Consider the following 12,624-nt stretch of genomic DNA (forward strand, 5'->3'; position numbering starts at 1 on the left):
CCATTTGCTACAACTTGGGGAAGCTCATGGGAGATGGTGCGGCCACATTGCCATAACGCTGTTTATATAATAGCCTCAGATATGAGGTTTTCATCTAATTGTTGTATTAGATGAATGAGTGAGGATGATACTGTTTGTAAAATTGTGTAATGTGATTTTGGACTGTTTAATGAAGGAAACTCCAATTCCCTTTTGAGTTGAACTAAATCAGAGGACCGCCCATGAGCCTAATTAGGGTCAGGCATCCTGGGACAGCCCCTTTTCTGCAACTCCTGAATAAAACCCCAATTTTGAGAAATTCTCAGTAGACCATGTTTCTCTCAATCACGGGAGGACAAAGGTTGCAGACCATTGCTGAATCTTTTAACCATACCACATCGTTAAACTCTTAGACTATCGATGCCGACAGAATAAGAACAAGTCTTTGATATTAATTACTAGTCTGCAGCTAGGAATTCGGTATCATTGAACGCGAAGAACAACAACCGCCGGAACATCCATTCTGCAACAACATGAATGAATGTCGCTCTGAACTATCCCTCTAACCAGAGAGAGAGAGAGAGGATGAAAACTCTCCAACAGAAACAAACTTTTCAACAGCGATCAAGTGATCACTGAGCGTAAATATATATATTGATTGCAATTGTTCCCGAATGAGTGAGCATTCATGTGCAAATGATTAGCATTTCAATTGTTATAATTATTAACTCTGTAGTGACTTCTCAATCGACCCCCACTTCCCTTTTTGTCCACCAAGCCGCGATACCGGTTTATCCCACTAGGGCACATTCCCTTGTCATTTCCTTGTAACTATCTACTGTCTGTTTATGCATTTCTGTGAATTACTTAGTTAGTAAATAAATGATTTAAGACAATTGATGTATGGATGACTCATAGTGAAGACTGGGTTCGTGCAGATAACCCACAATTTACGACGTTTGGAATGAGACTAACGTGAGGTAAAGTAAATAATTAATTAATCAGAAGACTATGGATAAGATATGAAAATATCTGAAAAGTTATTTGTAATCTGAATATTTTCCTTGGTGCCCCGACTTCCTAGTTAATTACAGTTACATGATTAATCAATTTGATCGCTTAATACTAATTACAGAGAATCTTTGATAAAAACTAAGTCTTCAATTTAATGATAGTAAAGTCACGACACAAGTCTAGGACAAAAAGGCTTCTCAACAGTTTTTACCCCCAAGCCATAAGACTCCTGAAGAGGTAACCAATGGTTACCTGGACTATTTGCATTGTGTTCCCCCCCCCCCCAACCCCTCTTTTACACTGCTGCTACTCTCTGTTTATCTTATATGCATAGTCATTTTAACTATACGTTCATGTACATACAGTGCGGAGAACAAGTATTTGCCGATTTTGCAGGTTTTCCTACTTACAAAGTATGTAGAGGTCTGTAATTTTTATCATAGGTACACTTCAACTGTGAGAGACGGAATCTAAAACAAAAATCCAGAAAATCACATTGTATGATTTTTAAGTAAATAATTTGCATTTTATTGCAAGACATAAGTATTTGATCACCTACCAACCAGTAAGAATTCCGGCTCTCACAGACCTGTTCGTTTTTCTTTAAGAAGCCCTCCTGTTCTCCACTCATTACCTGTATTAACTGCACCGGTTTGAACTCGTTACCTGTATAAAAGACACCTGTCCACACACTCAATCAAACAGACTCCAACCTCTCCACAATGGCCAAGACCAGAGAGCTGTGTAAGGACATCAGGGGTAAAATTGTAGACCTGCACAAGGCTGGGATGGGCTACAGGACAATAGGCAAGCAGCTTGGTGAGAAGGCAACAACTGTTGGTGCAATTATTAGAAAATGGAAGAAGTTCAAGATGACGGTCAATCACCCTCGGTCTGGGGCTCCATGCAAGATCTTACCTCGTAGGGCATCAATGATCATGAGGAAGGTGAGGGAACTACACGGCAGCCCAGAACTACACGGCAGGACCTGGTCAATGACCTGAAGAGAGCTGGGACCACAGTCTCAAAGAAAACCATTAGTAACACACTATGCCTTCATGGATTAAAATCCTGCAGCGCACGCAAGGTCCCCCTGCTCAAACCAGCGCATGTCCAGGCCCGTCTGAAGTTTGCCAATGACCATCTGGATGATCCAGCGGAGGAATGGGAGAAGGTCATGTGGTCTGATGAGACAAAAATAGAGCTTTTTGGTCTAAACTCCACTCGCTGTGTTTGGAGGAAGAAGAAGGATGAGTACAACCCCAAGAACACCATCCCAATCGTGAAGCATGGAGGTGGAAACATCATTCTTTGGGGATGCTTATCTGCAAAGGAGACAGGACGACTGCACCGTATTGAGGGGAGGATGGATGGGGCCATGTATCGCGAGATCTTGGCCAACAACCTCCTTCCCTCAGTAAGAGCATTGAAGATGGGTCTTGGCTGGCTCTTCCAGCATGACAACGACCCGAAACACACAGCCAGGGCAACTAAGGAGTGGCTCCGTAAGAAGCATCTCAAGGTCCTGGAGTGGCCTAGCCAGTCTCCAGACCTATACCCAATAGAAAATCTTTGGAGGGAGCTGAAAGTCCGTATTGCCCAGAGACAGCCCCGAAAACTGAAGGGTCTGGAGAAGGTCTGTATGGAGGTATGTGCCAAAATCCCTGCTGCAGTGTGTGCAAACCTGGTCAAGAACTACAGGAAACGTATGATCTCTGTAATAGCAAACAAAGGTTTCTGTACTAAATATTAACTAACAGGTCTGTGAGAGCCGGAATTCTTACTGGTTGGTAGGTAATCAAATACTTATGTCATGCAATAAAATGCAAATTAATTACTTAAAAATCATACAATGTGATTTTCTGGATTTTTGTTTTAGATTCCGTCTCTCACAGTTGAAGTCTACCTATGATAAAAATTACAGACCTCTACATTTATTGTAAGTAGGAAAACCTGCAAAATCGGCAGTGTATCAAATACTTGTTCTCCCCACTGTATTACCTCAATTGGCCCAACCAACAAGTGCACCCGCACATTGGCCAACCGGGCTATCTGCATTGTGTCCCACCACCCGCCTACTCCTCTTTTTACGCTACTGCTACTCTCTGTTCATCATATATGCATAGTCACTTTAACCATACCCACATGTACATACCACACCCACATATACATACCACCTCAATAAGCCTGACTAACCGGTGTCTGTATATAGCCTTGCTACATTTATTTTCAAATGTCTTTTTACTGTTGTTTTATTTCTTTACTTACCTACACACATACTTTTTTTTCTCCGCACTATTAGTTAGAGCCTGTAAGTAAGCATTTCACTGTAAGGTATTCGGCGCACATGACAAATAAACTTTGATTTGATTTGAAGGCTCATCCAATATACAATGCATTTGGAAAGTATTCAAACCCATTGACTTTTTCCACATTTTGGCTTATTCTGAAAAAATATCAATCTACACACAATACCCCACAATAACAAAGCAAAAACTGTTTTTTAGAAATGTTAAGAAAAGTATTATTAAACAGAAATACGTTATTTACATAAGTATTCTGACCCTTTGCTACGAGACTCGAAATTGAGCTCAGGTGCATCCTGTTTCCATTGATCATCCTTTAGTTGTTGCTACAACTTGATTGAATTTACCACCTGTGGTAAATTCAATTGATTGGACATGATTTGGAAAGGCACACACCTGTCTATGTAAGGTCCCACAGTTGACAGTGCATGTCAGAGAAAAAACCAAGCCATGAGGTCAAAGGAATTGTCCGTAGAGCTCTGAAACAGGATTGTGTCGAGGCACAGATATGGTGAAGGGTACCAAAATATTTATACAGCGTTGAAGGTACCCAAGAACATAGTGGCCTCCATTATTATTAAATGAAATAAGTTTGGCACCACCAAGAATTTTCCTTTAGCTGGCCGCCCCGCCAAACTGAGCAAACAGGGGAGAAGGGACTTGGTCAGGGAGGTGACAAAAAACCCAATGGTCACTCCAGAGTTCCTCTGTGGCGATGGGAGAACCTTCCAAAAGGACAACCATCTCTGCAGCACTCCACCAATCAGGCTTTTATGGTCGAGTGGCCAAACGGAAGCCACTCCTCAGTAAAAGGCACATGACAGACCGCTTGGAGTTTGCTAAAAGGCACCTAAAGATTCTCAGACCATAAAAAAGTAAATTCTCTGCTTTGATAAAACCAAGATTGACCTCTTTGGCATTAATGTCAAGCATCACGTCAGGAGGAAACCTGGCACCATCCATACGGTGAAGCATGGTGGTGGCAGCATCATGGTGATGGCAGCATCATGCTTTGGGGATGTTTTTCAGTGGCAAGGACTGGGAGACTAGTCAGGATCGAGGGAAAGATGAACGGAGCAAAGTACAGAGAGATCCTTGATGATAACCTGCTCCAGGACCTCAGACTGGGGGTGAAGGTTTACCTTCAACAGGACAACGACCCTAAGCACACAGCTAAGATAACGCAGGAGTAGCTTTGAGACAAGTCTCTGAATGTCCTTGAGTGGCCCAGCCAGAGCCCAGTCTTGAACCTGGTCGAACATCCCTGCAGAGACCTGAAAATAGCTGTGCAGCGATGCTGCCCATCCAACCTGACAGAGTTTGAGAAGATCTGCAGAGAAGAATGGGAGAAACTCCACAAATACAGGTGTTCCAAGCTTGTAGCATCATACCCAAGAAGACTCAATGCTGTAAATTCTGCCAAAAGTACAGGGTCTGAGTAAAGGGTCTGAGTACTTATGTAAATGTGATATTTAACGGTAAAAAAAAAAATACATTTGCCAAAATTGAAAAAATAAAAGTTTTTGCTTTGTCATTATTTGGTATTGTGTCTAGATTGTTTTTTTCCTCATAAATGTTATCAAATTTAAAATAAGATTGTAACGTAAGAAAATGTTGAAAAAGTCTAGAGGTCTGAATACTTTTCGTATGCACTGTAACTACTGCTGAACACACCATTTCTATTCATACACTGTCTATAATGTCTATACACACCATCATATGCATATATATTTATATTTCCCGGACTCTGACATTGCTCATTCTAATATTTCTATATTTCCTAATTCCTTTATTTTTATTTTGGGGGATTTCCGTGTTTTGCGTTTTTAACCATTTCGCTACAACTACGATTACATGTGCAAGATATGTGTACGCGACCTGTAACATTTTACTTTATTTGGCATCGAACTATGTCAAGATTCCTGAGGTAAGATTACTGTCCGAGTACGTTTTGATCGTTTGTTTTCCGAGTTAAAATGTAGCAATCGGGAATGTGAACGTTTGTTTTTGCATGTAAAACCAAAAAGAAAAACGTAATAATCAGATATTCACATGTCGGTGGGGTTAAATGTGGAATGCCTGTTATTGGTTAAGTGCACAGCCAACACTTCCTGTTCTTTCAAAGTAGGAGTGCACCCTTCTAACTCCATTCTATGAATCCATTATTCTATTTATTAAACAATTTAATAGATAGCTGCCTATACCGTAGATAGCTGTCTATACCAAGATAAAGTAAGAATTCTCAATTTCTGCACAAGATTTAATGTGTATTGACGTTTTAACCTCTCTGATTCAGAGGGGTTGGGTTAAATGCGGAAGACACATTTCAGTTGAAGGCGTCCAGTTGTACAACAGACTAGGTATGTCCCTTTCCCTTAAAAGATTAGCTGACTGACATACTGTATATCCTAGCTACCTAGCTAACCATTGGTAATTTTATTCAATGATGCCATACAGCCAAAACAACAGTATCTACTGCTAGACTAGAGATAGGTGTTGTCAGTCTGGCACTGTCTAAAAATGTTAAAGGAGCAGGGCAGTTAAAAACTAGATTTTTACGTTTTTTTATGATATTTCCACACACACAGAAAGCAGAAAGGGCCACGACAATGTCAGTACCACAAAAAGGAAAACACAAAGCAGACCGAACACTTTGGCCCTTTAATAAAAAACCTGCTATATGTAAAACATTGTGTGCTATAGCTTGGAAAATAAATAAATGTGACTCTGGATGGCAACATAATGAATTACAGCCTGTTCAGGTGGGATGGAACATTTGGCTCATGTCATGATGTCACAATGTGATCTGATTATATTAGACCAATGACTGTTCATCTGGATAAGGGGGTGGGCTCTAGACCATCCTATCAGCCAAATAAGGCTGTCTATATAAATATCTTCAAATTTGTTTCCTAACACCTACACGATCAGACTGAGCATTTCAAGGGCCAAAGGAGGCTCAGAGAAATAAACAATCAAATATATTTTGGAGTTATTTTCATTAAATAAACACACACTGTGATTTATTAGACATACAGTAAAATTACAATGACTGGATGGGGGTTTTAATACCTGTCAAATACTCGCTTCCCTTGTCCTTGGGAGAATCTCAAATGCATTTCCTTGATTTGTTGCAATTTCTCTCCTCACCTCCTTCTCAAAACCCATTGGATGAGAAGGTCAGAGGGTTTTCAGACACACATAAACACACAATGTTTGAAAGGTTTACTGATTATAATGATTTCATTATTTGTTGTTATTATCAATGATTTTGTTAAAAGAACACATTGTATTATAACATCTGCTTCCAACTCACATACATAAATCCCCTGAACACAGCTCACACACCCTAGATCTCCTGAATGCAGCTCACTCTCTAGTTCAGTTCTTTGCACCCCATCACTGTGAAGTATTGTTTGTTTTGTGACACACATTTTCAGAGCACTGGTTTTCCCATGATTTACTCCTCCCATGTATGATAGCTTTTGCCTGCCTCACTAATTACAACTTTTGCCTGCCTCACTAATGACAACTGTTGCCTGCGTGTACTTCATCCCATTTGGACCCCCTGCACCTTTTCTTTGAACCTTTATTTAACTAGGCAAGTCAGTTAAGAACAACTTCTTATTCCCAATACAGCTTAGGAACAGTGGGTTAACTGCCTTATTCAAGGGCAGAATGACGGATTTTTACCTCTCAGGGATTCGATCTTGCAACATTTCGGTTGTTAGTCCAACCACAAGGCTACCTGCCACCCCAATAATAATTATCATTACAATTATATCAACTATTAGTCATTTAGAAATGCTGTTGTTTATTTTTTTCATTCTTCAGGAATGTTTAACATGGCTATACATGATGGAGGAGTTGACTTAAGCACAAAAGACCTGGCAACTAGGCATGACAAAGAAACATGGTGTCCATGTTTCTTGTGACATTTTGAATGACATGTAGATGTTTTGTTGTTGCTAGGTGGAGCTAGGTTCCCATTGTAGCTACCTAGGCGTGCATTCCTGTAACTACACATGTGAAGCTGCAAGAAAATCATGTTTACATATATATCAAACCATTTTGAAATGTTGACCCTGATGTCACACATTGGCCCCTTTATTTATAGAAAGACCCATATACATTCCCACTATGCACATAGCATAGGAAACAATGTAAATTATATTATGCTTACTGTATGTATTACTGTATTATGCTACTGTATCTACATGTTCATATTACCTAAATTACCTCAACTACCTCGTACCCCTGCATACCAGTACTCCTTGTATTGAGCCATGTTATTGTTATTTTATTGTGTTACTATTTCCTTTTTTTGTTGCTAATCTTTTGCATTGTTGGGAAAGGGCTCATAAGAAAGCATTTCATAGTAAAGTCTACACCTGTTGTAGTCGGCGCATGTGACAAATACAATTCTATTTTATTTATTCACTTAAAGCAAGCATTCAGACCAGCCTTACTGATTGAACTTTCGTGAACCACATTAGAACAACTAATGTGTTATACTTTTGTTAATGAAACAGGTTGAAAGTAAAAGATTAAGTGCCAGGTATAGTTCTTGTTTAACTGAAGCACAGGTTGAGAGAATTAACCACAGCAATTGTGAAGTATTCCAACAATGTCTGGGATATTTTTCCAGATACAGCTGTAGTTAGTCTGTATTTGCTCCTGATTTGGGCATTGCAAAGTAGATTTAGTAGCCATTTGTTAAAATGCTCATGTAACTGGTAGGATGTGAATCCTGGTCTCCCGCTCTGGAACCCAACGCCTGGTTTTAAGGTGTAGTCAGGGCTATCTCATCAACAGTGTTCTAACTCATCTCTGCTACATGCAGTCTCAGAAATGTTCATGTTTGGCCTACATGGCTGCTGTGTTTCTCTCTGTACTCATTGTGTTATACTGTGTGTAACTGATAAACCTCTTGATTTTCAGGAGATCCATGCCAAGAAGTATAGGCCATGACTTTTAAAATTCAAATAAATATAGGCCATGACTTTTAATAGATTAAAGGCTTGTAAAATAGTGGTACAGTCTATGGCCATTTAGTAAGATGGCTGCCATGGCCCCTTGGGCCAAATCTGTGGTGGCTCCATATCTAAATCTTTTTAGGCGTGTTTATCTAAGCAAAGCCATCAGAACAGTAACATTGTATTACAGACAGTGGCCATTTTGTAAGATGTCTGCCACAGCCCCTAGGGGCCAAATCTGTGGTGTCTTCATACCTAAATAATTCCAGGCTACATAGATCTTCCTCGTGTCAAATTTGGTGTGTTTGTCCCGAAAAAGTCCTTCTTAACTGTGAAACACTACTACTGTCTATGACCATTTTGTAAGATGGACACCATGGCCCCAAGTACTAAATCTGTGGTGGCTCCATATATGAAACCTTTTCAGGGTCCATAAATCTAGCTCTGTGACAAATGTAGGGCCTTCACCTCAAAGCAGTCCTTCTGAAGTGTAAAATAGTTTTACAGTCGGGACAATTTTGAAATCTGGGGTGGCTCCATATTTAAATCCTTTTAGGGTACATAAATCTACATCCAAATTTGGTGCTTATATCAAAAAGTGAATGATTCATCAGCTTAACCGCCCTACTATATGGCTGGGAATGGAAAGCATCTACCTGTGATAAGTCTACCTGATAGTAATAGAGGTAGCAATATGTTTTTAGAGTGTCTAAACCATTCTGTGATTGTATTTGACCATGGAAAAACAATTAACTGCAATATAGGTACGACTGAATTGAGACCTCAGTTCATAGGCTACGTATGAATTACTTTTGACCCCTCAGAGAAACAAGGGCTATACATTTGTTTTCTAACATTTGTCTCTCTACTTGTCAGTGAACATTACAAAGAGACTGTGGCAGAATACATACTTTAAAATTTCTGTTACATTCACGCTCGCTTAGAAAATTGAAATGGTAGAATGGCCTAAACACTGAAGTTTGCTGGGGATTGTTTCTTTGAGCTTGTAAACCATATCAATGTTTTTCTTTAATGCCAATAATATAACTGAGCTACACAATTAGCATTGCCATGCACTGGGAGCACCAGCTAGAGCAGATGTTGACACGGGGCAGCTCAGGTCTTAAAACTTCTTTGGGATCGGTGTCCCATCCACAGGACAGTTGAGCTAACGTAGGCTAATGCGATTAGCATGAGGTTGTAAGTAACAAGAAAATTTCCCAGGACATAGACATATCTGATATTGGCAGAAAGCTTAAATTCTTGTTAATCTAACTGCATTGTCCAATTTACAGTAGCTATTACAGTGAAATAATACCATGCTATTGTTTGAGGAGAGTGTAACAGTTTTGAACATGAAAAGTTAGTAATAAACAAATTAGGCACATTTGGGCAGTCTTGATACACAATTTTGATCAGAAATGAAATGGTTCATTGGATCAATCTAAAACGTTGCACATACACTGCCTCCATCTAGTGGCCAAAATCTAAATTGCACATGGGCTGGAATAATACATTATGGCCTTTTGCATTTTAAAGATGATGGTACATAAAAAATACAGAACAGTTGTTTTTTTCTTTGTATTATCTTTTACCAGATCTATTGTGTTATATTCTCCAACATTCCTTTCACATTTCCCCAAACTTCAAAGTGTTTCCTTTCAAATGGTATCAATAATATGCATATCGTTGCTTCGGGGCCTGAGTTACAGGCAGCTGATTAAAATCCCAGCACTGGCAACAGTGGGAGATGTACTAGCAACCAGAGGGTTGCTGGCTTCTATTGCTGTTGTGAAATCTACTACTGTCTACGAAGCTATGCACCAATAATGAATACATTTTTAGGTAGTGAAGCAAGAGTACAGTGACAATAGACTGTCGGATGTAAGTTGTGCACTGGGGGCAGGAGTTAGCCCTTGTACTATCGTCCTCTCAATGGACGTGTTGGGGAAAAGACACAAATGCCAAGTTTCAACCAAAAGTGGATGAAGTATTATTCTCTGTGTTGTGCCAATGTCTGCTAGTTTATCAAATATATGCTCTATTCAAGGTTCACTCTCAATAAATATGTGGGGAAAGACACACATTTCAGGTTTCATCCAACTGTGGGTGAAGTATTGTTCTCTGTTCAAGATTTGCCGGCCAGTTACAGTTGGTAGACCACTCACTCAAACAGCAATATGTGTTTTTCAATGCTTTTTTATTAAACATGAGGCATTCATAAACATACAAAAGAATACAAAACTCCAAAGACTTGTGTCAATGAAAACAAAAAGAATATTAAATAAGTACAAAGCCTTGTAAGATAGAACTGTAACAAACCCAAAACCCCCAAAATAAAAGTCAATTGATAAAAAGAAAAACAGTCAAATAAGTGCTAAATATGCTCCAAAGTAACAGTTTCTAGAAAATGAGCCTCCATCAATTAATCAGTCTTTGAATTTTTGAGCCAATTATGTTTTTGGCCATCTGAAGATGGCAATTTTAAACATGAGATCAAAATTGTTGTCACGATATGCAGAATGAGAAATGTGAGTGGCTTGTCTTCTGATGGCCGTCAGGTTGATATTTTGACTAACAGCCTGTGCAGGCAGCAAAGGCACAGATCTCACAGATGTCCATTGGCACAGCAGCTGGAAGAAAGAAGAGAAAGGTACAGTGTTAAAACATGTTCCATAATCACTCAATCAATCAAACTACAACTGCATATTGTAGAGACCAACTAGATGTACATAAGAGAGACATGTTCTATATACAATTCCGATCAATGACTCCATCAGCAAATAATTACGGTCTTATCACAATCTGGTCCGATCCACCAAGTTGGACTGTAGTGGATATTATGCTATAGAGTGGTCTTTTCTTACCTAGTCTTGAGAGGGACATACTTGCCCCTCTCTTCATGCAAAGGGGCATGAACTCCTGTGGCAGGGAAGGGTTAGCACAGACAGAATCAAAGCTGGTGCTGGTGAGACGAGGATTCTGCATCCTGTTTACATTGCTGCCCTCTGCTGTCAGTTCTTGGAGCTTCTTCACTGATTCCAGTGAGAAATAAAAGTCTCCCTCCTACAGAGAAGAGATGAGAGGACATAGACACAGTTTAGACAAAGCACCATATCTGTGGGTCATATTGGGGTCCCAGACAATCATTGCAATGCTTTACACATTCTGAATGTGAGGAGGATGCCCATAGACTTGTAATGCTGGCTTGCACCAAGTATATGGCTTGTTGCTAAAAAGAAAATGCTACACAGAATTTTGTCTGTTACAGCTACATACCGACGGTTAACAAAACATTATTTCATTAGATTACCATTGACCATTTTGACATATCTGCAGTCAATAGTCATCATATTATAGTACATTATAGTAAGGTAAACCTTGCTTTAAGAGGAGCCCTTACCTGTACTTTGACAACTTGGGCTTCAGACACCAGACAGAGAGCCAGGACCATGAGAGCAATGGAGAGAATGGTCTTCATCTTGTCTTTTGAGAGGTTTGCTTTGAGCCTTTAGTCTTGCTGTTGTTGGTGTGTTTGGAAGATTGCTCACCTCAGTTTCTGCTCTCCGTTCATCTCCCTCCTTCCTTTTAAAGGGTTGACTCTCAACTCAGTTCAGTCATGCAGGCCTAGGATTGGCCGAGCTGCAAACGGGAGAAACGTATTTCTCACGGGTTAATGAGTAGTGATGGTGGATTTTACAATGTCATAAAGGTGGATTCATAAATCCTCTCTGACCTCATCCCAAGTCTGATGTTTTTATGGACACACTTGATGGTATGTCTTCTACAGTCGGTCACACACCTCCACTTACCACGTTGGTTAACAAGGAATCCCTGTTTACTGTCACACAAACTATCTTTATGTAAACTATCCACAATCTTTCTGCCAAATTAAAGCTCATCTACCCCCTACATTTTTTAAAATTAATAATAATAATAAAAATAATTTAAAAAAAAATATTTACAGTACCAGTCAAAAGTTTGGGAACACCTACTCAGTCCAGGGTTTTTATTTACTGTTGCTATTTCCTACATTGTAGAATAATAGTGAAGACATCAAAACTATGAAATAACACACATTAAATCATAGTTACAAAAAAAGTGTGAAACAAATATATTTGAGATTCTTCAAAGTAGCCACCATTTGCCTTGATGACACCTTTCCACATGCTTGGCATGCTCTCAACCAGCTTCATGAGGTAGTCACCTGGAATGCATTTCAATTAACAGGTGTGCCTTGTTAACAGTTCATTTGTGCAATTTCTCTCCTTAATGCGTTTGCGCCAATCAGTTGTGTTGTGACAAGGTGGGTGGTATACAGAAGACAGCCCTATTTGGTAAAATACCAA

General features: G+C 39.6%; 1 protein-coding gene across 1 annotated transcript; it reads right to left on the bottom strand.

Moving 5' to 3' along the window:
• Positions 1-10,456: 10,456 nt before the first annotated feature.
• On the bottom strand, positions 10,457-11,849 carry LOC109896647 (guanylin). The gene is made up of 3 exons (XM_031812284.1): positions 11,679-11,849; positions 11,143-11,341; positions 10,457-10,908 (listed from the first exon to the last, which is right to left on the bottom strand). The coding sequence occupies exons 1-3, from the start codon at positions 11,754-11,756 to the stop codon at positions 10,850-10,852; spliced, it is 336 nt and encodes a 111-aa protein (XP_031668144.1). The 5' UTR covers positions 11,757-11,849; the 3' UTR covers positions 10,457-10,849.
• Positions 11,850-12,624: the final 775 nt, after the last annotated feature.

This window comes from Oncorhynchus kisutch, linkage group LG1 (assembly GCF_002021735.2).
Source record: "Oncorhynchus kisutch isolate 150728-3 linkage group LG1, Okis_V2, whole genome shotgun sequence".
NCBI lineage: Eukaryota > Metazoa > Chordata > Actinopteri > Salmoniformes > Salmonidae > Oncorhynchus > Oncorhynchus kisutch.